Source organism: Mastigoproctus giganteus, chromosome 11 (assembly GCF_048544385.1).
Source record: "Mastigoproctus giganteus isolate SK-2022 chromosome 11, ASM4854438v1, whole genome shotgun sequence".
NCBI classification, from domain to species: Eukaryota; Metazoa; Arthropoda; class Arachnida; order Uropygi; family Thelyphonidae; genus Mastigoproctus; species Mastigoproctus giganteus.
The window spans coordinates 70556422-70584025 of record NC_143585.1 but is presented as its reverse complement, the minus strand read 5'-3'; the positions used below and the strand labels follow the sequence as shown (position 1 = coordinate 70584025).

Genomic DNA, 27604 nt, shown 5'->3' with positions numbered 1-27604 from the left:
CATACTTCCAGGGCTGCTTCCATGGAGGGACCCAACAGCTTATTTGGTGTAGTTGTAAAAGATCACTTAGGGGGCCATTCAAAAATTTGGGGAGACGGACAGAATTTATTGTTTTCCACCAGCAAAATAAAATTTTATTTCTAAAGTAACACACTATAAGTACAGTATAATGTTTCACATGACAGTGAAGTGCAGTTACCGTGTGCTTCTGTTCTGCACAAATCTGAAGTGCAGGCTTCTTCTTTTGCAAATTTTGATAATCTAGTCTTAATATAATAACACAGTTGGGTTGTGTACAGTAAAGAAAATCGACTAATGTATCAAACAAGGATAAACTGAAGTTTAATTTTTAAATAAACAATAGGAGAATAGCATTCTCCTGCAAGCTTAATGTTCTGCATCATAATCAAGCACTGTTGCCCCTCACTTTTACTACTTTTTTTGGCATTCCCTTCTCAATTGTGGCTTTTTGGTTTGCAAATTTACATCACCAAATCTCAATAGAGTAACACTGTTGGGTGCAGTTATGTTATGAAATTGAAAAAGTACTAAGCAGTAATTAAATAAAAAATTCATATTATTTCAAAATAATATGCTTTATTTTCTTTAGAGCACTCAGACACAGCTTTTTTAAAGCATATTATTTCAAAATAATATGCTTTATTTTCTTTATAGCACTCAGACACAGCTTTTCAGGCATCAATCAGTGGAATAGTTGTTTAGAAGTTATAGAAAACTTTCTGTCTTACATATAATAGATTGACTGCTTAACAATCGCACTGCATCAGGCATTGTAGATAACCTAACTTAATTAAATAAGGGTAGGGTAGGGTGCCGGAAAAGTTTGTCTGAATGATCCCAAGAATGTAGAGGATGATATATTTTTTTTTTTGTTTTTACTGTTTAGTACTATGATCAATTTCCATAACATAACTGCACCCAATATAGTAGTAGTGGCAAATGATGCAAGAAAGCAAGCTTATATTGTATCAGCCAAAAAAAAACAACTACACACTTTGCCTGTCCATACTCTCCAATCATTTGTCTAGTTCTTCCTTGAATTTATTCAAACTATACACTTCCACAACAAGAGATGGAAGTTTGTTCCAACAATCAACCACCCACTGGCTGAAGGCAAACATCTGCACATCTATCCTGCGACCATCCTTCCTCAACTTGAATTTAAGCTCCCTCATGTATGTAGTCTTAGCAAGAGGAAGATTGCCATTAACATTCAGCTTACAATTCATTCAAGACATTAAACACCTCAATCAGATATCCCTGCAGGTGCCTAGGCTTCAAATGCTGCAATTTGCAGAACTAAAGACTTTCTAGGTAAGTGCACCCTTTTTGGTGAAAGGAAAGGGTGCTCTTAGGTAAGAGCACCCTTTCCTTTCACCAACATGGTTGCCTTTTTTCTGCACCTGTTCCAGCAGATCCACATCCTTCCTAAAGTGAGGCTTCCAGACGTGTATGCAGTACTCAAGATGCGGCCTAACTATGGCATTGTACAAAAGGATAATCACTTCCGTATCCCTGCTAGCAAAGTTCCTGTATATCATTGACAAAACCCCATGTGCTGTCCTGGCAGTATGTCTGCACTGCTCAGAAAATTTCATATCTGACTGCAAAAGTTGATAAGTTACTCTGGGATTACTGCTACCCATATGCTGTACCTTGCATTTGTCAATGTTAAACCTCAACTGCCATTTCTCAGCCCATCAACCTAATTTTCCTAGATCTTGCTGCTGCAGCTCACCCTGATTACTGTTGTTAATCACCTTGCCAGCTTTTGTATCACTGCTAACTTAGACATTAAGCCTGCTACACCTTCATCAGTATCATAATGAATATTGAAAACAACAATGGGCCTGGCACCGAATCCTGGAGGATTCCACTAATAACATTAGTCCACGAAGGGCAGTGCCTATGATAATCGTTCTCAGTCTTCTTCTGCTTAATCCCTTTATCCATAGCAGTAACTTGCCTTTAACGCAATTCTTAATCCATTTTTGGTAACAGTCTGTCATGCAATAGTCTGCCACAGTATCAAAAGCTTATCTAAAATTGAAGTATATGATGTCAAAATTATTTTTTACATCCAGATCCAATCAGATTGCTCAGACAAGATCACTCCTTAATTCCATGCTGTGACTGCAGTATAACTGCATTCCATTCCATTCCTTTCTAGAAAGTTTAGCATTACTTGTTTAATAGTAACTCCATTATTTTCCCTGGAACAGAAGTCCTGCTAACAGGACTGTAATTATTCACATCACTCTTTGGTCGCCCTTTGTGAACTTTGGATACACTTGCACATATTCCTCGCCCATAGAGACCGACCCTGAATTCAAGGATATTCTCATAATCAAGTCTACAAGTTTATTTTCCTCTTTTGTTGTCTCCCATAATATAAAAAATGAATAGATCCTATCCAGCTGAGGTGCCTCTTTTATACTTAGTTTCAACAATTTCTCCTCCACTTTCCTCTCAGTTAACACAAAATCTTTCAGCCCCCTATTAGAATTTTACACACACTTCTGGCATCCCCATTCCTAAAAAATTCCTCATGTGTGACTGTAGATGCAAAATACCTATTCCTTTTGTTGGCAATCTGAGCAAGATCATCAGCAGTTAAACTATTCATATCCAGTGGACCAGTTGATTCATCTTCTAGTGATTCATCTAGTGTTTACATAAATAAAAGGGTCTTTGTTGCTTTTCTTTGCATTCTTTGGTAGAGACTGCCCTTAGCTTGCTTAGTTTGTCTATTGTAGGCATCTATATCACATGATAATTTATATGCATTCCATGCACTTTTTATTCTCTACCACAGGTCTCATCAGTTTATGTGCTATCTTTTAGGTCTAAGTCTTGAATGGTATTTTCTTATTCTCTATAAAAGCCTAGTAGCTTCTATGATTGCATCTTCGAATTCTTTCTATTTAGCATTTGTTGTTAGTAACTTCATTAATTAGTCCCATTGCAAAGGGCAGCCCTACTCTTTGCCCTTTACAATAGTTACATCCTTAAATATATACCACATCAATACACTGTGATCATTGATACTTAGTAGGTCTTTTAGCTGCAAATTCTGTATTTATTAATGATACTGATGATGGTATATCAGGCTTAATGTCCAAGTTTTTTTTGGATTATAGTTGAGTTTTTGTTAGTTTTCAGATACTGACCTGTTGTATTTATAAATAGGCTACTATTAGGTGGCTTGCTTTAGTCATAATTAGTGTGTAGAACATTGTATACTGAGCAGAGCATAAAATTAATAGATCGTGTACTAGGTATATTCTGTGGTGTTTCCAGCAAGTCACAAGATCAGTAAATCGAGGTTGTCCCCAAGGGTCAGTCCTGGGACCCCTCATTTGGAACATAGTCCTCCAAGACTGGCTCTCCCGCACCTTCAGGAATACAAAAATTGTGGCCTTTGCCGATGATCTCACAGTTGTGGTGTCAGGGCATTCACGGAAGGCCATTGAAGAAAATGCAAACCAGGTCCTCGATGATCTCTCAACTTGGGCCGCACTTAATAAGTTGCATATCAACCCAACAAAAACCAAAATGATGCTATTCAAGAATAGACTGGATCTCAGGCGCTCACCGCAGGTAAAGATATGTAATGCTCAACTGCCAATCCTCACCGAAACCAAAGTACTTGGAGTGATTATTGACCACAAACTCAGCTTTCTTCCACATCTTGTTGATTTAAGAAACAAAGTTAAGAGATTCTCAGGAACCATCATACGCATCTCTAAGAATGATTGGGGACTCTCCAAAAGGTCCCTGCGGTTGTATTACAACGCAGTATTTTTACCAATTGTGACCTATGCAGCTGGAGCCTGGTTCCATCGGGTAACTCTTGTAAAGATGCGAGACAAGCTTGGAACCATCCAGAGGTCAATGTTAATGGCAATCTGCCGAGTGTGTAGAACGGTCTCCACTCCTGCCATTCAGGTCATTGCGGGAGCACTTCCTCTCGATCTACATGTCACCTTCCGAGGGTTGTGCTTCCGAATTAAGAAAAATATCCCAACAAGGATCCTTGACATTGAGGTTAATCTGGATGCTGACCCCAAGGCTGAGATGACACGTTGCTACAACGAGCTCTTTAACATTTGGCAAACTCGATGGCATAATTCAACAAAGGGCATTGTCGCAAAAAGATTCCTACCTGATGTAACCTACACTGCTACTAAATCTGTACAGCCTTGGTTCACCCCTTCACTAGAAACATCATACCTAATTACCGGACACGGATCCATGAATGAAAAATTACACCATCTGGGTCTCCACCCAACAGATCTCTGCCATTGTGGAGCCAAAGAGAACTGGTGGCATATACTATTCGAGTGCATTGCGTATGCTGATCTGAGACACAACCTTGCCAGCTGTACACAGATCTCTGGCGAGCATCTTGAGCTCTTCCTACAGAACCCTAACAACCTCCCTGCACTGCAAACCTACTCAGCTGAAGTCTTTAGGCGCAGAAGAAGGATTAACAGACCACCAGTGGCAAACATCGATGACCCAGCAGTGGACTGAAACCGACCATGTATTTCCCCCCTCCCCCATCCTGCTGCATGGGCTGTGGAGCTTGTTTCTGCGGCCCGTGTTCAGGAAGGAAAACATCTCTCTCTCTCTCTTTCTCTTCCCCCCCCCCCTTTTTTTCTCTCCTCTGGAGTGGGCCCCTAGAGGAATTTGGCCCACCTTTTGGCAACATCAGGTGGATCAGAGTCTCGTATTGAGACAGTACGTGATTAGCTGAGACTGGCCCACCTTCTCGTGGTGTGGACGAGTACCCAGAATCATCTGTCCAGGTGACTGATGCTTCTGGGTAGCCAAGTGGCCAGAACAGAACAACAGAACACACACATAATACACACAAACCGACGTCACACACATATCTGGCCCATTTGTAGTGATACTGTTCTTCACAGAGATACGAGGCGGAGTTGAACTAACGTTCTAGGAGCCGCCCATTACAAAAACACATGTCCACATGTGGTGTGGTGTGGGGTTTTATTTGTATTAAAAACATGGCAGGGTTGCCAAAGGTCGGTAGGGACTGCCTAATACAATAAAATAAAAAGTAGATTTTGGTGTTGCTTTTTTTTTCTGTTAAGTATTAGAAACATCCCCATATTTTCTGCATTTCATTTATTTAAGGCAGAACTAGACAAACATTTGGAACTAGTCGATGGTGAAGTAGAGAAGGAGTTTTTTTTTCTGGCTGATGTTATATAAGCTTGCTTTCTTGCATCATGTGCCTTTCCTAATGCTAATGCATAGAAATTTAAAACTGTCTGAGACCATTGTAGTCACCTTTGCGAAAGCAAAAGCCCACCCCTTTGCCCTTGACAGTAGTTACGTCCTTAAATAAATACCAAATCAATACACTGTGATCATTGCTACTTAGAAGTCTTTTATCTGCAGATTCTTACTGCATTGAGGGTTTTTGCTGATAATCAAATCAAGAGTATTGCTTTCTCTTATTGCCTCTCTAACATGCTTTGTAATAACTCAGAACAAAGTGGAGAAGAAATTGTTGAAGATAAACATAAGAAAGACACCTGGGGTGGACGGAATCTATCCAGTTATATTAAAGGAGGCAGCAAAGGAAGTAAGCAAACCCTTAGCCATAATCATGAGAGCTTCCTTGGACTCGGGAGGAAGTATCCATGAACTGGAGATGTGTAAATGTGACCACAATTCATAAAGGAGGATCAAAGGGTGACACAAGTAATTACAGACCTTTTAGTTTAACTTCTGTTCTCTCTGGAAATTAATGGAGGCACTGGTTAAAGAAGCACTGCAGGGTCATCTAGAAAAGACTTCAGTTATAGTTCAGACACAGCATGGGTTTATTAAGGGGAAGTCTTGTCTGCCCAATTTGATTGGAGACTATGATGTGGTCACAAAGGAACTGGATGCAAAGAATAATTTTGATATCATATATACTTCGATCTTAGGAAGGCTTTTGATTTTGTTGCACATGGAAGACTGCTGCACAAATTGGAGCAGTGTAGTGTTGGAGGCAAATTGCTGCTATGGATAAAGGGATGGTTGAGTGGGAGAAGACAGTGGTAATCAATGGTCACTGCTCTTCGTGGACTAATGTTATTAGTGGAGTTCCTCAGGGTTCAATGTTGGGTCCATTGTTGTTTTCTGTATTTATTAATGATATTGATGATGGAATATCAGGCTTAATGTCAAAGTTTGCAGACAACACGAAGGTTGGCAGGGTTGTTAATGACACTAATGACAGTATGCTACTGCAAGAGGATCTATAAAAGTTGAGCAGATGGGCTGAGAGGTGGCAACTGAAGTTTAACATTGACAAATGTAAAGTACTGCATATGGGAAGCAGTAACCCCACACTAACATATAAACTGTGTGGTACTACATTGACAGTGGTAGAGAATGAAAAGGACCTGGGGGTAATTGTGCAGGCAGATATGAAGTTTTCTGAGCAGTGCAGACAGTCTGCAAGAGTAGCTCATGGTGTCTTGTCAATGATATACAGGAATTTTTCTAGCAGGGTTAAGGAGGTGATTATCCCCTTGTATAAGGCAGTGGTCAGGCCACACCTTGAGTACTGTATACAGGTATGGAGGCCTCATTTTAGGAAGGATGTAGAGCTGCTGGAATGAATACAGAGAAGGGCAACAAGATTAGTGAATGGAACAAAGGGTTGCTCTTACGAAAAAAGGGTACCCCAGAGGGGCTCACATCTGGTGAGTATGGGCTTGGAACACCCAGGGTCCTGAGCAGTATCATCATTCTTCTCTTTCTTGGTGATTCCCTTCTACTCTCTCTCTCTCTCTCTCTCTCTAGGGTAATTCAGAAATTTTTTTTTTGGCTGGTGCAGCATAAGCCTCAGACTTCCTTGCACCATATGGCTAATAATAATAATTAAGTTTTGCAAATTACAGTGTCTGGAGACTAGGCACCTGCGAGGTGATCTGATTGATGTGTATAAAGCCTTTAATGGTCTGAGCATGCTTAATCCTGATGGGATTCTTCCTTTTGCTCAGAATAATCACCTGAGAGGGCATAAATTCAAATTGAGGAAAGACAGTTGTAAGATAGATGTGTGGAGGTTTGCCTTTAGCTAGCAGGTGGTTGATTGCTGGAACAAACTTCGATCTGTCACTGTAGAAGTTGGCAGCTTAAATAAATTCAAGGCAGAACTAGACAAACATTTGTAACTAGTGGATGTGTGAAATGGATTTTTTTTTTTTTTTTTTTTGCTGATGCTGTATAAGCTTGCTTTCTTGCATTACATGCCTCTGATAATGCTAATGCTAATGCTGCTGTGGAAAATAGTCATCCAATTAATCCACAAAAGCCTTACTACCATGTGAATGATCAACCTGAACATTCCAGTCAATATCTGAAAAGTTAAAGTCCTCCATTATGAGACATACTGATTTTCTGGTCCACTTTTTTCCTGTATAGTTATTTCTAATAGTCATCACAGTCATTAAACCTATAATACCCTTCTACTTTCACTTTCGTTTTCCCAGTCTTATGTCACACCAAACTGACTCAACATTATGCTGGCCACCTATATCCAATGGTTGCACTGCCTTTGATTTTATGTGCTTCTTAACTAAGAGCATAACCCCTCCTATCCTTTCTGCCCATTCAGTACACATTGCATCAGTATTAGTAGTGGCAAATGATGCAAGAAAGTATGCTTATATATCAGCCGAAAAAAAAAAACACTTCCAATTTCACCTATCCATTTCCTCCAATAGTTTGGCTAGTTGTTCCTTGAATTTATTGAAGCTATCCACTTCCACAATAAATGAAAGTTTGTTCCAGCAATAATTAACCACCTGCTGGCTAAAGGCAAACTTTCACACATCTATTCTGCAACCATCCTTCCTCAGTTTAAATTCATGCCCCGTTGTGTGTATAGTCTGAGCAAGAGGAAGAATCCCATCAGCATTGGGCTTTCTCAGTCTGTTCAGAGCCTTAAACGTGTCAATCAGATACCCTTCCTGGTGCCTAGTCTCCAAATGCTGCAGTTTGCATAAGTGAAGCCTTTCATGGTAAGGGCAGCCTTTTGTTCCCCTTGCCAATCTCATTTCCCTTTTCTGTACCCATTCTAGCAACTCTCCATCATTCCTAATATGAGGCTTCCAGACATGTATGCAGTACTCAGATGAGTACTCAAAATCCCATGAGCTGCCCTGGCAGCCTGTCTATACTGCTCAGAGAACTTCATGTCTGACTACACAATTACACCTAGGTCTCTTTCATTTTCCTCTACCCTGAGTGTAGTACCACACAGTTGGTATGTTACTCTGGGGGTTACTGCTACCCATATGCAGTACTTTGCATTTGTTGAGGTTAAATTCAGTTGTCACTTCTCAGCCCATATGTCTAATTTTTCTATATAGTATGCTGTTGCAGTAGCATAACATCATTTCTGTCATTGCCCACCCTGTCAACCTTTGTATCATCTGCAAACTTGGACATTAAGACTTATATGGCTTCATCAGTATCATTAATAAATAAACAAAACACAATCTGCTCAGCACCAAACCCTGGGGACTCCATTAATAGCATCAGTCCATGAAGAGCAGTATCCATTGATAACCACTCTCTGTCTTCTCTCACTCAGTGCCCCCTCATGTGTGCTTCAACCATACTTTTATCCATAGCAGTAAGCCAAACTACTACAATTTGTACAGCAGTCTTTTATGTGCAACAGTATGAAAGCTTTCTGAAATCCAAGGATATCATATCAAAACTATTTTTTTGCATTCAGTTCCAACGTGACCTCATCATAGTATCCAATTAAATTTGTCAGACAAGATTTACACTTAACAAACTCATGCTGTGTCTGCAGTATAACTGCAGTCCTGTGTAGATGGTCCTGCATTACTTCTGTAAACAGTGACTCCATTATTTTCCCTGGGACAGAAGTTAAGGTAACAGGTCTGTAATTACTCATTTCACCCTTTGATCTTCCTTTGTGAACTGGGGATACATTCGCACATCTCCAGTCCATACAGATCTCCCCTAAATTCAAAGATGTTCTCATAATTATGGCTAAGGGTTTGCTTACCTCATTTGCTGCTGGTAATTCGATAGATCCCATCCACCCCAGGCGCCCTTTTTATTTTTAACTTCAACAATTTCTCATCCACTTTTTTCTTGGTTATCACAAAGTCATTCAGCTCCCTATTAGAGTTTGATAAACTTCTGGCATCTCCCTGCCTAAAGAATTCTTCATGGGTGAGTGTAGATGCAAAATACCTATTCAGCCTGTCAACAAGTTGAGCAGGATCATCAACAGTTGAACCATCAATATCAAGTGGACCGATCAATATGATTCACATCCTCTTTCTTCTAATGTTTACAGAAGTAAAGAAGCCTTTGCTGTTTTCTCTGTATTCTTTGCCAAAGATTCTCATAATCTGCCTTGACTTGCCTAACCTCCTATGTGACTTGATTGTAGACTACTTTATATTTACCAAAAGCTTCTGTATTGCCTGTTAATTTATATGCATACTATGCATTCTTCTTCTCTGCCATTGTCTCATTAGTTCAGCTGACATCCATTTATGTCTAAGCCTTGAACTGTATTTCTTAGTTAGGATGTAAAGCTTAGTAGTTGCTATAATTATTTCTCTGAATGCTTCCCATTTGGAATTTGTTGTTGTTAATATCATTAGTTGCTGCCACTGTATAGAATTTAAAACTATCTGAGACCACTATAATCTCCTTTATGAAAACAAAAATCTTTCCCTTTACTTTTGATGGTAGTTATTTCTTTAAGTAAATCCTACAATAATACACTGTGATGACTGCCACCTAGTGGTAGTGATCACAGTGTATTGATGTGAAATTCGTAATGCATTAGGTGTTCTCAATAGCTATTCTGCAAATTCTGAATGCATGAAGAATCACTGCTGATAATTACATCAAGGGTATTGCTCTCTTTTGTTGCCTCTCTAACATGCAGCTGTAGAACAAGCAGTCATTGAATAAATCCACCCAAGTCTTGCTAGTGTGAGTGACCAGCCCACAAGTTTCAGTCAATATCTGAAAGTTAAAATCCTCCATTGTAAGTTATTCTGATTTACTGGTGTCTTCAATTTCTCTGTACAGTTGTTTGTTGTACTCATCAGAATCATTAGGCCTATAACACATTTATTTTTTCTTTCCCAGTGAATATGTAGGCTGCAGAGCTTGGTAATTTGGTACCTTAGAGTGTACTTGATTGACATTTGATAAGGCTCTGAAAGGGGAACCTAATCAAGCTCTGGAAGGCTCTGAGAGGGGTAAAATTTATAGAATCCAGGTAAAATTTTCATGGTTATAAACTGGATTGTAAGAAGTTTTCTTGTAGCCAGCAACCTGTAAATTACTGGAATAATTTACCTCTGTGAGTCTTCCTCTGGCTAACAGTTAGATCTCATATATGTAAGTAGTGGAATGGGTGAAAACAATTTTTTTTGTTGTTCTTATTTATTTATTTATATTTTCCTGGTTCGGCAAAAGCCTAGGGTTTCTTTGCACCATATGTCAAATAATAATACTAACTGTTATAGGAGTTTGTAGCAAAATAAAAATAAAAATAAATGAATTTATTTTTTGTAACTTAGTAAGTGAGATAACTTAGTAACTGATAATTATTTTATGTTGAATATGTTATTAATTATTATATAAGAGGTATCTAAATATTCATTAGACACATATGGTATATCTTTGTGGTAAATATTTAGGCTCTAATATTATAACAGTTTAATGGTTAGCACATTCGAAGAATACAGAAGATTATGCAGTGGTTAATGCTATATGAAAGGAGAGTAAATTTGAAATACAGGAATGAATATTTTAAAACATAAGAAATTATTCATTGGGGGTTAAGACTGTGCAAATCAGCATGAAAATATGTTTATGGTAAGGAAATGTTGCATGCTTTATGATTTGAGAGAAAATTATTTTAAAATATATTCGACATAATTAATTGGACATTAATTAGACATCGAAGAAGGGAGATAATAGCGTCACCTTATGAATAAATTCATTGACTGAAGATATAATACTACTTGTGCAAATCTAATGAATAATATATATCCGTTTATATACATAGACGACCTCTGGAAACCAGGCGAAAACCAATTGTAATCAGTCTTCTGCACTAAGCGGAACTCTCTTGTAGTCACCTTTCCTCTTCAAGAGCATCTCATGGGATGCATGATAACTCTTATGATTAAAGCCTACCTCTTTCAAAATCGCCCAGGTGGTAGGCATTGGCATACCACCACATTATCTGATGCCACAACAGAGACCATAACAAAACCAACTCGAAAAACTTCTTTTAAAGGTAAACCTGCAACTACATGGAAGGATGGGATCAGTGAACTTTTGGGCATGACATTTTGTGATGCCACTCGTATAGCACATGATTGATGCAGTTGGAGGAATTTGTTGGTGGCCACAACAGCTCCTCAGGGAACTATGTGACTGGAAGAAGAAGAATCTAAATATAATTAAAATTTATTAATTATTTTAAAAGAATATAATACTTATAATTGTGCCAATTCTTTATAACATGTATGTGATATGAATATGATATTTTTGATAAGTATGCTTATTTTGTTCCTGTACTTTTTATATATATTTTATATGATGCAATTTTCTTTTAATGGCAATAGTCATGTAATAATTATAAATGTATACCTTTCAGTTACTCCTCCACCAGATGCAATTGATGATGAACCTGAACCTTCAGCACCACCTTTGGAACTTATGGATAAAGTTTATGGTTATGAAAATATTTCATTTGATACAAGTATGATTTTTTCTTCCCTTTTGACTACATATTTTTAAAATGTTATAATAATGGCTTACTTTTCTTACCCAGTGTTTGATAGCAAAGGTATAGTTGTTAAAAGGTTAGTGTTCTTCATTTAATTATCTCTCTGTAAGAATAATTCAGGAATTTTACTTTTGCCACATTGAAAAATATACAAATATTTCTCTTGACTTGTTATTCCTGTTATTGAATGCTGCAATAATATTTTTATATTTTTCCACCATGTTGCAGAATTTTCAGCTTTTATGCATTCTTTACAAGTACATATTACAAGACATATTAAACTAGCACTTCAAAAATATGCAGCTACCAGAGATAATATATTTTTATTAGGAAATTAATAATGCATGTACCTAATTTTGGGCTGAATGTACTTATTCCACGGCTTTGGTAGACTTTCAATCAGTTCATGTAGTGATCAATTGGAATTTGTCAGCAGATGAAGTGGACTGTTCTGACCTCTCTGTGATTCAATGTTAAGCTAATCTCAGAGATATTCCATACATACCTGTCAACTCTCCAGATTTTTGATAGAGATTCTGTTTTTTATTCAATTTGACCCTTTTCCATCTCACCATTGTAATTTAGTTGGTGACAAAGAGTTTCTCCATATTTTTGCAAAAACTGTTTTTCCCTGCCTTTTTCTTTTCACAGAAAAATATTAGAACTATATTAACATTGGATTTTTATTACAGTAAACCCCCGCTATTCGTGGTATCTGTATTCGCGGTTTCGCGTATTCGCGATCGCTGATTTAATATAAAATGAAATCAAAAAAAATGTGAATTTTAAAGTGCCGTGAATATTTTCTGCCATAAAAAAACATGGGTGTGGCTAGAATTATCTTTCCCTGTCAAAACAGCGCTCAGTGGGTGGGGGGAGAGGGGTGACAAAATCGCGAGCGTGGATGTTTCTCGCTAATCCTTGTTCAGTATGTGTTATGCGCTTTTCATAGAAGGTTTCGGCATTTGCTTTTTATTTATATGCTTATAAATTGAACAAATTTATCAATTTATAAATTGATATGCTTACAAAAATGATAAATCTACTGTTTTGCAGTGTAAACAGACTTTTTCGAGCGTGTTAACGGAAGAAAGTGACTTTATTGTGGACAAGTTCTTTCTAACCCGTACAAAAATATGGCTACGAATAACAAGGGAAATATGAAAAGATCAAAGAAGGTGATGACATTAGCGAATAAAATTGAGTTATTAGACAAAATTTCTAATGGTGAAAGTGTCTCCTCAGTGGCAAAACATTATAAAATCAATGAGTCAACGGTACGATCAATCAAGAAATCAGAAGAAAAAATCCGCCGTAGTGTCCGTGAAAATGCGCTAATTGCTTCAAAAATTTGCTTTGTAACTCGTGATGTTAAATTAGAAAAAATGGAAAAAGCTTTAAATATGTGGAGAGAAGACCGACTTCAAAATAAAATTCCGTTAAGTTCACTCATTCGTGAAAAGGCAAAACTCCTTTATCAACACTTTAGCGAAACTGGTGATAGCACTGGCGGGATAAGTTTTTTTGCTAGCAAAGGCGCTGGTTTGAAAGATTTGTTTGAAATTTCTAATAAATATTACATTTAATATTAAATTGTTTCTTATTTTCATTTCGATGCCATATGCTTGCATTTCACTATGTACATAGTCATAATATGAAGGTACATATAATACATACATAGACAAAATTTTAGACTAGTTTTTCTTATATATTTCATACTTTGGAACGGAACCCCTTTATTACTATGGGAGCCATAACTCAGTATTCGCGTTTTCGTTATTCGCAACATTTCTCAGGAACATAACCCCCGCAAATAGCGGGGGTTTACTGTATTTCTTTTTTTTAATTTAGTCAATTTCTGCTTGTTTTTATTAACAAACTGGCTGTCAGGTGTGCTAGTCCACAATTTGAAATAAAAATTCACAATATTGGCATTGTTCTCAGTTATGTACAACAATTTCATAGTACTTATGTAGTGCAAACCTAATTAACAGTCTTTCAGTAAGATGCCAAAAAAATACAATGTAAAATTTCAGAAGACATATATGTAAGATTTTCCATGTCTATGTCTGTGTGATTCAGATCAGCATTTGTGGGGTGGCTAAACCAGTTAAAACTTCATTTCTTTCAGGCCAGGTTTAAGCCACCCTAATTTTATGGGATACAACATTATTTTACTGTAATGTGAAAGGCCTGTCTCTATAGAATTGGCATTCAGAGTACAAACAACACATTGTCCAAAATATCAGTATATCTGGCATTGAAGGTTTGTGTCACACAACCAATGCTCCAAATCCACACCATAAGAAATAGTTGGACACCATGATGCTCCATTCTCTGAACTTTGTCATGAGGATGATTACATTCTCAGCAGGTTACATTCTCCGAATCTAAACATCACATGTAGCATGCCCTTTGCTCCATCGGACCCTTTCAGTTATCACAGAGTCCACAAATGATGTTCATTGCACTCCAAATAGTATTTTACATTGTTTTGCCATTGTCTGTGGCTTGCAAGTTGCAACCCTCCCACAAACACCAAACCTGTGCAACGTTTTTCTGACAGTGCATCTTGTCAATCTTCCTCTTCCTATTCACAAAATCAATCACTGTTGATTTGCAGCAGTTGAAGTGAATTGTATTGGCTTCTCCTGATTCACTGATAAGCTCATCTCAGAAATGTTTTGCATATATGCACTGACAAATTATTAACAAGACAGTTGACAGTCATACCTCTCTAGAACTCTTTACTCTGACTTGTACTGGTCATCCCTGATATTTGCCTATGTTTTCTACATGCAGAAAACACAAGCAAATATCAGAAGCAGTAAGATAACATGGTATGATAACATGATCTTAATACGACAGAAGAGATCTGAGTTTTATTAGAGAGTGGTATGATCAAATTATGTTTTTAATATAGCTTAACATAACGTTTGCGCATTGCTTGAATTTTATAATTTTTAGTACATGTGACAAATGAGAAAAACAAGTGCTTCCCAGAGAAACTTTGCTAGACTGACTGGCACTTAAAAAGTTAAAACTTGGTGTGTGCATGTTCAGAAGATGTCATTGTAAGCCCTGCTCACAATTTTTTTTAACTATAGAGACAACATCATGAAAGTCACAGGTTGATAGATGATGACCTGATCAGTAGCACAACATTCAGGGCAAACTTTATTATAAGACCTGCTTCACACAATAAAATCTAGAATTCGGACTATTGGTAATTAGTGGCTCAGGTTAATCACTGACTCCCCCACCTCCTAATATTATTATGGAGTGGGGAATCTAAAGAATGACCTTGAGTTTCCTATTTGTAGTTTGCATCTTCCATTCTCTAGTGATTTAAAACATGAAAACGCTATGGTAGCCCACACAAATATTGTTCATCTGGAAGGACTCAAAACTATTGCCATACAATTTTATAATCCTGAAATTAGAAATTCATGTGGCAGCAATTTGTTTTTGTGAAACAGGCCTAAGTGTTTTATGCATGCAGTTAAAAAAAAAGAAAAGAAAAAAAAAAAAAAAAGAGGCATTAGTACAGTTGTGTTGTTAAGCTGATTTATGTGCTGAAGTGTTACAGCTTCAAATATTTAATACACTCACAGCAGAAATTTATGCCTTTTTAAATGAATTCGATTAATTGTGGACTCAGTTTCGTTGCCAGTTGATTTTCTATTGTGAGTTTCTAAGGCCAAAGCATATTTTGTTATGACAGTCCAAAATTCATACATGGCAAGTTAAATATTATTTAGCTTTAACTTGAATATAATCACATTTGTAGACCTAATTTATCACTCAATAGCACTACTCAGAGAACGATTTTTTTTTTTTTTTTTTTTGGCATAAATTGAAATAAATCAGCTTCATAAACTGAAAACCAGAAAATAGTCCAGTGGTAAGTTGTGGAAGATATCGTAGTATGGTCAGCAGAAGAGAGAGATGAAGATACAGTTAAGTTTAATGAACACCACTTGAAACATCAAAGCAACAGGTAGTGCCATTAAGAGCTTTCTTGAATAAAAACAACTCTGTCAAGAACTAGGCAATGGGAAGTGACACATTTTTCCATTCTTCATCATGATGCTCTGAGCAATGCCATGGTCAGTCAGTACTTAGTACCATTGCCCATTCCTTTAGCATCATCTGTGATATAAATTGCTTCAAAAGTAGACATTTTACAGTAGAGATACAGTTTATCCATTTTCTTTTATGACAATGTACAGTGCTGTGGGTAGCATCTGTCGAGAACCTTCTGAACCAGTAAAAAACACTGGAGCATCCATCATACTTTTCTAACACATGACTCCCTGAAGCTTCAGCTGGTTTCTCAAAAATAAAAGAACCTCACCAGGATTGGCACTTTAAAAACAGACAAAACATCTTACCATAATCTAGTCTCTTGAAGATATAAAACCCCTTTGCAGATGATATATATATATATTCTTTTTTTGGTTACCACAGGCAAGGCATTGAGAGCCAACTCAGGCTGTAGGGCAAACTGCCTCACTGGACTGGCCTGGCCTACCTTTCCCTGTGTGGAGTGCAGACTCAAATTCCCAGGCTCTTTCATGTCCAAGCCAGTGGTAGTTGATCTGCCTATCCTCCCAATGGACACTCCCAAATATGGTGTGAGAAAAGGTTATGCAAATGAGTGGTGGTGAAAAGGTTATGCAAACATAATTAATAATAAACTGACTTTCTTGTTATTACCAATTACCATTATCTTTTCCTTGTTCCTTGCATAATACACTGATGGTTTAATACACAAATTCTTGGTAGTGTATGATCTCAGCACTTATAATCGACACCATTTACAGGTCATCATGTGTTCAAATAATGATGCAGCACATGCTTTGCATTAGAGTTACCATGTGAGAGAAAGAGAGAGAAAGAGAAAGAGATTTTCATTGTGTTGAAAGGCCAGAAGGTCATTAAACTGAAATTGATCCAAATTTATTCTAATTTTTATTTGACTATTTATATATGTACATGAAGTAAAACATGAGTAATTTAAATCACTCTTCAGTAATCTGGAGAGACTGCCTTTCCACCTGGCGCATAATGGCCTTTAGCTGCCATTGCACCATAAAACATACAACAACAGCCTTTCCACCTTGCTTATAGGCTTCTGATGTTAACAAAATCATTTCTAGTCATTCATAGCAAAACTATCACTATGAAGAGTCTTAATTTTTGGTTTAAGAATAAAACAAAACTTTTATTTTTAGCTCCAAAGCTTACATAGTATCTAACTTTTATGCTAAGGTAACAGAATGTGTTTTATACCAGAAATAAAATAAATTAATTTCTGCCAATAAAAGAAACATTCAAAATTTATTGTAAATTTTGAATGTTTCTTTCTTTTGTTGACCTTATCGATGTTTTTTAATACAGCTGAAGTTCCTCCACCTGTTGCTGCAACTATGCCAAAAAATAATGAACAGCCACAAAGAGAACCATTGCCAAGGTCTGTTACTGTTAGATTTTTATTTATTTTTTTAAAACTTGCTTGTTACTAATTGTATGTTTAGCCCATTTTGCATTTTACTGATTAAATATGCATTTTCATTTGAATTTTCAAGTAAAAAAAAGAGTTATGATTTATGCTATTTTCTATTTGGTAATACAGGTTTGCAATAAATAAAATAACACAAATAATATGGCCTAAAATTAGTAACCCTTGGAGTTACCAGTTATGGAATTTATCTATCTATTTTCAAATAGTAAATTGTAGTGAAGTTGATATAGGCTGAAACAACATAAAATAAGGTACATGAATATAGAATAGTAACATAAAATAAGGCATTGAGGCTTACTTTAATTTATCAAATTGTTACTGTAATTTTAAGAAAATATTGTTTAGTTTCAAGAATATAAAAAGTGAACTATATCCAAATGAGTTTCTGCAAGTCATATCTCCCCTCATCCCCAACTGGCCAAGAGAATTGTAGTTATTCAATATGCAACTACAGCTCATAATCTGCTGTGGAAAAGATTGTATTGTTAAAAGATGCTCAACATTGAGATTTAATTGTGTGAGAATTTTGGTGTTGGCTCATCAGTTGAGTACAGTGTATTTATTATTATTTTTTTTTTTTGGATGGGAAAATAATTAATGTTATTTTTGCCTGTACAATACTGTACAATATTATACTTTTTCATGTACCCTTATTTTGATACGCTTGTACAATACTATGTACAATAAGTTGCAATACAAAAATGCAGTATTTTAATTTAAATATAATCAGTACAGTTTTTACAGTAATGTCCATCTAAAATTCAGTGAATTTTAAGGTCTTGCAGGGGTTGGATCTCAAAAATGTTTCATTTTAGGCAGTTGGTTTTGGGGTTTACCTGAGCAGTAATTTGCAGTACAAAGAAGCCAGGTTTTGCTGCACTAATAAAAAAAAAATACTCATACATACTTCCTATGTGTTTCCCTCTTCATGGATTGGTATGAGTACCAATCCAGCAAGTCTTTGAATTTCTCCAAGCTGTCAACTCTAACAGTTGGAATAAGTTGCCACGGAGGCAACGTATTATTATTATTAGCCATATGGTGCAAGGAAGCCTGAGGCTTATGCTGCACCATCCAAAAAAAAATTTCCAAGTTACCCTGAGAGAGAGAGAGAGAGAGAGAGAGAGAGAGAGAGAGAGAGAGAGAAGTAGAAGGGAATTACCAAGAAAGAGAAGAAAGATGATATCCAGCTCAGGACCATGGGTGTGCCAAGCCCATACTCACCAGATGTGAGCCCCTGGGGTTAAATTATTCCACTAGATAGCAACTAACTGGCTAAAGAAAGACTACTTCTTTAAGCACCATTTAATATTATAAAAATTTCAAATTCATTTATTTTACTAATCTGTATCAGAGCCTTATAAACTTTAAACATATTCTTTCCAGGGGTATTTAGTTACCAATTTCTATAGACCATTTATTCAAAGTCTCTCCTATGGCTGCCCATTTTCAATTTAATCATGCACATTACCTATGCACATTTTCAATTTAATCATGCACATTACCTATGCACATTTTCAATTTAATCATGCACATTACCTATTCCAAAAATTTTGTAATGACAAACCATCATGCAAAAAGCATTATGAAAATTTGTTCCAGTTTAATTTATCTTCTACTGGACCAAATTTATTGAAATTTTGTGTGGAGCTTCATTTTAGCTCTATACTAGAGGAAAATCTTTCAAACCTCTGAAAATTGCAGTAGTTTTTCCAGGATAGTGGAAAATATGAATATGTTGATCAAGGAAATTTTCTCACGTAATAAACGGGATAATGTGGATGTATACATATTGTTAGAAAGCTAAGGAATTTAGAAACAGAAATATTAAGGTTTTAAGATACAAAAAAAGTTTGGAAAATGGGAAATGTGTGAATTCAAAAATGCATCTGGTTTCAAGTCACCTGGTGTTTTCAGATTGAATGTAATTTTTTTCTTTACAATTAAACTCTGAGGCTGGAAAAGAGTTCTGCACATTTATGAAAACATTCTTCAACTTGGACAAGTCATCAGATCTTTCGATAAATACCACACGTAATTGAACAACTATAGATGGTGTATTTATTCGTGAACTAAATATTATGTATCCTCCTGTAGTCATCACAGACCAATACTTTCAGTAACCGATATGCAATTATTATTAATAAAAAAACATTGTTATATTATTATCCATAAATTTTATTAATATCTGAAAATTAAAATGTTTTTAACTCCTGCTGATGACTCTTAAATGTAAAACACATTAAATATGCTAGTAGCGGGACACATTATGTACTTGGTACAGAATTAAATTTTATTTTTTTTTTGGATCTGGCTTTATACCTGGACACAGTATTCCAAGTATGGTCTTGCAGTTGTCTTATACAGTAGAACTATCTCTTCAAGCAATTGTTTCATAAATCATCAACAGGACAACATGGGTCTTCCTTGCAGCCTGTCTGTGCTACACAGAGAAGTTCATGTCAGTTGGACCAACTGATGATGTTAAAAACAGCAAAGTCTAAATGGTAAGCATTCAAGGAAGTAATTTTGGAAGCCACTAGGCTTTTCATACTGATTAAGAAATACTGTTGAAGGTTTAGGCCTAAAATGCATGGGATGCATATAAATTATCAGGCAACACAGAAGCCTATGGTAGATATAAGCTAGTCTGTAATCAAGTCGCAAAGGAGGTTAGGCAAGCGAAGGCAGATTATGAGAAATCTTTGGAAAAGGATGCTAAGAAAAACAACAAGAACTTTAGAACTATATAAACTCTAGAAGGAAGGGGATGAATCAGATTAGCATTAGCATTAGCATTAGTAGAGGCATTTAATGCAAGAAAGCAAGCTTATGCAGCATGTTGTTTTTCTTAGCATCCTTTTCCAAAGATTTCTGATAATCTGCCATCGCTTGCCTAACCTCCTTTGCGACTTGATTACAGATTAGTCCACTTGATATCAATGGTTTTAGTGTTGATGATCCTGCTCAGGTAGCTGACAATCTGAATGAGTATTTTGCATCTACATTCACACATGAGGAATTATTAAGGGAAGTGAATGCCAGAAGTTTATCAAACTAACAGGGTGTTTAACGATTTTATAATAACTGAGAGCAAAGTGGAGGAGAAATAAGAAAGGCACCCAGGGTGGATGGGATATATCCTATTATATTAAAGGAGGCAGTAAAGGTAGTAAGCAAACCGTTAGCCATAATTATCAGAGAATCCTTGGACTCAGGGAAGTCCCCATGGACTGGAGATGTGCAAATGTATCAGTAATTCACAAAAGGAGATCTTAGGGTGACATGAGTAAGTACAGACCAGTTAGTTTAACTTCTGTTCCAGGGAAAATAATGGAATCACTGGTTAAAGATGCATTGCAGGATCATCTAGACAAGACTGCAGTAATAATTCAAACACAGCATGGGTTTGTTGTTAAGAGAAAGTCTTGTCTGACAATTTTGATTAAATAATATGATGTGGTTAAAAAGGAACTGGATGCAAAAAATAATTTTGATATCATATACAGCAGGCCCCCGTTATAACGTGGTTCGCTTTACGCTGATTCACTATAACGCTGTTCTTATATTATAATCCATATCTGACTATAACGCTGTCACAGATCACTATAATGCTCTTTTACAGATTGCATTTTTGGCATATTTAACAAAATTGTTTCATTTGATGGAGTCGATAGCTTGAAAATGAATAGCAAAACAGCATTAAAACATTTCCCACGCCGACTTGAGAAATTTTCCCACGCTCAGTAAAATTTTCTCGCATGCTAATTTAATGCAGTACAGTAACTTGTTACGTAGTTCCGAGATCAACATTTTAATCATTAAAATTAAAATTATCAAGTATATTGCTTGTAATATTGCGTTATATGCATTTATCCAAAGACTAATCATCACTCAGTACAGTATTAGACATTGTGTGTAATTGACAGTTTACTTGAACATTGTATCATAATTAATTAATGCAACCAATGCAGTTACATTTGTGAAGAGTTAATAATGGCCGATAAGAATGAAAAAGCAACAATGTCTGGATGCAGTATGAAGACTATAAATGTAAGAAAAAGACTGAATTTGAAAATTAAATTAGACGTTTTGAAGCAAATCGATTCCGGTCAACAACAAGCGGACATGTGCCATAATTTAGGACTTGCAAGTTTAACTCTAAGAACAATTATAAAAATAAAGAATTAATTTTATCAGCGGGAAAGATAGCTGTTCCACTGCAAGCAACTAGGTCTAGGCCGGCTATTAGGATTAAAATGGAAAGACTTTAACTATTTTTATTAAAGATAATATCCAATGCAGAATTCAGTTAAGTTAAATATTATAAAAAAAAAGAGAGAGAGAGAGAGAGAGAGAGAGAGAGAGAGAGAGAGAAAGAGATTAGCCAATATGACGATCTGAAGAAAACTCACCTAAAAAAAAAAAAAATGTGGAACCATTTAAAACTGTTAAGGGCTGGTTGAATAGATTTAAAATCCAGGGAGAAGCCGCAAGTGCAGATAAAGGAGCCGAAACTTTCAAAAAAAGAACTTGTTAAAATTATTGAAGAGGGGTATTATGTGTTATACTTCTCAACAAGTTTTTAACATGGATGAAGCAGGACTTTTATGGAAACGAATGCCTAAAATCAGTTTCATATTGAAAGAAGAAAAAAACATGCCAGGTTTCAAAGCAGCGAAGGATCGGTTTACTTTATTGTTAGTGGTAAAGCTGTGGGAGATTTAAAATTAATACTACTTTCAGTTTAATTGGAAGAGGGCCAAAGTTCAACTCAAAATCGACACATTTTTCATGATTAAATTCATCAATTAAATTAAATCAATTTAGATCATTTAAATTTATGATTTTAATTTGAATTTTAAGTTTAATTTTGATACGTAAGTAGTTACCGCATAATTATATACGTATGTAATGCAGAATATCTTATATGTACAAATATTTGAATATTAAATATTTTGACCGACATTTGTGCATCTTTTCACTACCGTTTATTATTGATTAGGAAATATCCTATTGATTGGATACTATGATGTGGTTAAAATTTTTTTTATTGGATATTATGATGTGGTTAAAATTTTGATTGGATACTATGATGTGGTTAAAATTTGATTGGATACTATGATGTGGTTAAAAAGGAACTGGATGCAAAAAATAATTTTGATATCATATACTTAGATTTCAGTTAAAATTTTGACACTGTTGCACATGGAAGATTACTGTACAAATTGGAGCAGTATGGTATTAAGGGCAAGTTGCTACAATGGAAAAAAAGGGTGGTTGAGTGGGAGAAGACAGAGAGTGGTAATCAATTGAGACTGCTCTTCATGGACTAATGTTATTAATGGAGTCCCCCAGGGTTTGGTGTTGGGCCCACTATGTTTTGCATATTTATCAATGATATTGATGAAGGTATATCAGGATATCAGGCTTAGTGTCAAAGTTTGCAGATGTTACAAAGGTTGGCAGGGTTGTTAATGACAGTAATGGCGGTGTGCTACTGCAGCAGGATCTAGAAAAGTTGGGCAGATGGGCTGAGAAGTGGCAACTGAAGTTTAACATTGACAAATGCAAAGTACTGCATATGGGTAGAAGTAATGTCAGAGTAACATACCAACTGTGTGGTACTACACTTGGAGTGGTAGAAAATGAAAAAGATCTGGGAATAATTGTGCAGCCAGGTATGAAGTTTTCTGAGCAGTGCAGACAGGCTGCCAGAGCAGGTCACAGAATATTGTCAATGATATACAGGAATTTTGCTAGTAGGGAAAAGGTGGTGATTATCCCTTTGTATAGGGCAATGGTCAGGCCAAACCTTGAGTACTGCATACAGGTCTGGAGGCCTCATTTTAGGAAGCATGTAGAATTGCTTGAATGAGTACAGAGAAGGGCAAAAAGATTGGTGAGGGGAATGAAGGGGCAGTCTTACCAAGAAAGGCTTAAGTTCTACAAATTGCAGCATCTGGAGACTAGGCACCTGTGAGGTGATCTGATTGAAATGTGTATTGCCTTGAATGGGTGAGCAGGCTCAATTCTTGATGGGATTTTTCATCTTGCTCAGATTACAAACCTGAAGGAGCATAAATTCAAATTGAGGAGAGACAGTTATAGAATAGATGTATGGATATTTGCCTTTAGCCCATGGATTGTTGATTGCTGAAACAGATTTCCATCTGTCATTGTGGAAGTTGATAGTTTAAGTAAATTCAAGGAGGAACCGGATAAATGTTTAGAGGGAATGGATATGTGAAATGGTTTTTTTTTTTTTTTTTTTTGGCTGATGCTACATAAGCTTGCTTTCTTGCATCATATGCCTCTACTAATGCTAATGCTATATCCCTATGTCTCCCAGGATTTTAACCTCCAAATTAATTTTTTCATCTGTAATTCTTAATTCAATCCTTTCTATTGTATATAAGTTACTTTTTTAGTTGTTTTTTTGCCAAGTGTTTTGTTTGTAGCCCTAGGATACGCTTCACTATAGAATGTTCTTCAGGGATAGTTAGATATCCGAGTTGTCTTAACTATCCAAGTTATCTTGAAGTATAACTCGGATAGGCTTTGGAATGCTGTTTGGCAGGGTTAACTACTCTGCAAAGCTTCACACCTCTGCAAATTTTAATATTATTTCCTGTATCCTTTATTCAATATCATTTAAGATCAGAAACAGGAGTGATCTTGGCAATAATCCCTGGAACACCCTACTTATAATCCTATTACAAATTGTGCTGTGTTCCATTGAGAAAACATTTTCTATCTAGATAACATTGTATTGCATTTTCAGTTACCATCTCCATAACTTCCCTACGACTGAAGTTAAATGAAACCATCTTGATTAACATTAATGATTTAATGTTTTCCCTTACTTTTCTTTAAAATATCTTGGTATATTAGCATTAGCATTAGCATTAGTAGAGGCATTTGATGCAAGAAACCAAGCTTATGCAGCATCAGCCAAAAAAAAAAATAAATAAAAAATAAAAATAAATAACTAACTAAATAAATAAAAAATAACCACTTCCACTTCACCCCTCTGTTCCTTCGAAATAACTGTCCAGCTGAGCCTTAAACTTATTTAGGCTATCAACTTCCACAACAAGGGATGGAAGTCTATTCCAGCAACCAATCACCCGCTGGCTAAAGGCAAATTTCCTCACGTCTATCCTACCTCTGTCTTTCCTCAATTTCAATTTATGCCCTCTCAGGTGATTATTCTGAGCAAGAGGAAGAATCCCATCAGCATTGAGCATGCTCAAACCGTTCAAGGCTTTATACACCTCTATCAGATCTCCTCGCCGGTGCCTAGTCTCCAGACACTGTAATGCAAAATGTAAGCCTTTCTTCGTAAGAGCACCCCTTTGTTCCATTCACTAATCTTGTTGCCCTTCTCTGTACTCGTTCCAGCATCTCTACATCCTTCTTGAAATGAGGCCTCCAGACCTGTATACAGTACTCTAGGTGCGGTCTGACCATTGCCTTATACAAGGGAATAATCACCTCCTTATCCCTGCTAGAAAAATTCCTATATATCATTGACAATACACCATGAGCTACTCTTGCAGCCCGTCTGCACTGCTCAGAAAACTTCATATCCCAGGTCCCTTCTGGCTTAAAATCTTTTCTACTAATCAGTATTCTTTAAATGATACAGTAGACTGATAGTTATTTATTTCTATCAGATTTACTTCAAGATATAACTACCATCAAAGGTAAAGAGAAGGGTTTTTGCTTTTGTAGAGATGACTGCAGTGGTCTCAGACAGATTTTAAATTCTATATTATTTCAGTTTGCCAACAATAAATTCTAAATTGGAAGCATTCAAGGAAGTAACTTTAGGAGCTACTAGGCTTTTCATACCAACTAAGAAATGCTGTTCCAGGCTTAGACCTAAATGGATGCCAGATAAACTACTGATACATGTGGCAGAGATGGGATACATGGGATGCATATAAATTATCAGGTGACAGAGAAGCCTATATTTGAAACTAACTAGTCTACAATCAAGTTACATAGGAAGTTAGGCAAGCCAAGGCAGATTATGAGAATCTTTGGTAAAGAATACAAAGAAAAACAGCAAAGACTTCTTTACTTCTGTAAACACTAGAAGGAAAGGGATGAATCATATTGGTTCACTTGATATTTATGGTTTAATTGTTGATGATCCTGCTCAGGTTGCTGACAGGCTGAATAGGTATTTTGCATCCTCATTCATAGATGAGGAATTCTTTAGGGGGGGGATACCTTCTTCTTCTTCTTTAATGCTGCCGAATGGCGTTTGCGACTTCGTTTTGATATTGTTCTCTGTCTAGCGCTGCGTGTAGAATATGTGCTGTTGTCATGTGAAGCCAGGTGTTGATGTTATCTAGCCATGCCATTTTCGGTCTGCCTGGGCGTTTCTTGCCTTCGATCTTTCCCTCCAGGATGAGTGGTAGTAGGTGATATTTTTGTTGGTTCCTAGCGATGTGACCTAGGTATTTGCATTTCCTGCTGATGATGGTTTTGAGCAGGTCCCGTTCCGTGTGCATGTCCTGCAGGACCTGTGCGTTGGTTATCTTGGCTGTCCACGGAATTTTCAGCATTCTTCGGTAGAGCCACATTTCAAAGGCCTGGAGCTTTTTTGTAGTGGCTGATGTTAGAGTCCAGGTTTCTACACCGTAGAGCAGTATTGGCCAGATGTAGCATTTCAATGTGCGTAATTTGAGCATGATGTTCAAGCTTCTGTCGGTGAGGAGGGTTCGCCATTTGGTGAATGCCTGCCTGGCTTGTTCAATTCTGCTTTTGATTTCGGCCTCATGGTTCAGCTGGTCATCAATGAGTACTCCGAGATACTTGAAGCGGTGTATTTGCTCTAATTTTTCGTTGTTTAGTTTGATCGTGATTTTGCTTGCAGTCCTGCTGACCTTCATCACCTTTGTTTTCTTTTTGTTGATTCGTAGCCCCCATGCTTAGCTTTCTATGTCCACTTCGTTCAAGATGGTCTGTAAATCTTTTTCTGAATCCGCTATTAGTGCTGTGTCATCGGCATATCTTAAGTTATTGATGTAGTGTCCGTTAACTTTTATGCCGATGTTCTTGTCAGCCAGTGTTTGGTCGAAGATCATTTCCAAATAGATGTTAAAAAGAATGGGAGATAATGGACAGCCTTGCCGGACGCCTTTTTTTATTGGAATTGGGTCTGTCAGGTCGTTGTCATAGCAAAGCCGGGTTGTTTGATTCCAGTAGAGAGTTGTAATAAAGTTGATATCATTGTTTTCAAGTCCAAGTTTTCTCAGTCGGTCAGTTAGGCGGTCGTGGTCCACTGAATCGAAGGCTTTCTTGTAGTCAATAAAACATATATACACGTCTTTTTGATGTTCATAGCACCTTTGTAGCAATATTTGTAAACAGAAAATTGCTTCTCTGGTGTCTAGTCCCCTGCAGAATCCGAACTGTGTGTTTCCTAGTGCACTTTCGCACTTACATCTTATCCTTTGCTGAATCACCTTGAGGAAGACTTTTAGCACCTGGCTCATTAGACTGATCAGCCTGAAGTCTTTGCATTTCCGGCTGGCAGCCTTTTTTGGTAGGGCCACAAAGATGGATTGGAGCCATTCGGATGGAATGTCGTTGTTGTTGTAGATTTGATTGAACCATTTCGTTAGTTGTTGGATGTTGCTGTAGTCTAGTTGTTTCAGCAGTTCCACATGAATCTGATCAGGTCCACAGGCCTTGCCTGGCTTTGTTATTCGGATGGCATGTTCCACTTCAGATGTTAATATGTGGAGATTGTCTTCCTGTGTTTGTTGTTGCGTTTCTGCCGGTTTTCTGTTGGTGCCGAACAGATTGTATATATAGCTCTTCCAGGTGTCGAGTTTGGCTTGTTTACTTAGTATAGGTTGATTGTTGTCCGTATATAAACTTGGGATAGGAGCCGGTTTGTAGATGTTTCCAGCTTCTTTAAGCTTCTTGTGCAGGTTATAGTTGTCATTTTTCTTGATTAGGTCTTCGATTTCTGCACACTGATCTTCCATCCATTTTTCCTTCGCCTTCCGGATTTCCTGTTTGATCTTTTGTTGTATTTCTTTGTATTTTTCCCGGTTGTTGTTGCTTTTGAATATTCTCCGTTCATCCATTAGGTCTAGTATGTGCTGGGTCATCCACTGTTGTTTCTTTTTCGACGCCTGATGTCCTAGCAGGGTTTCTGCTGTTTCATTGATGCACTGTTTGAGTGAACGCCCGAA

At 36.8% G+C, this 27604-nt stretch overlaps 1 protein-coding gene across 1 annotated transcript in view; it reads left to right on the top strand.

Moving 5' to 3' along the window:
* Positions 1 to 27604, top strand: part of LOC150078109 (protein SSUH2 homolog) — a 215535-nt gene that overhangs the window by 91620 nt on the left and 96311 nt on the right. Inside the window, exons 3-4 of the mRNA XM_090384941.1 lie at positions 11726 to 11830; positions 17261 to 17333. Coding sequence (XP_090241067.1) covers positions 11726 to 11830; positions 17261 to 17333 — 178 coding nt within the window. The remainder of the gene's footprint in view (positions 1 to 11725; positions 11831 to 17260; positions 17334 to 27604) is intronic.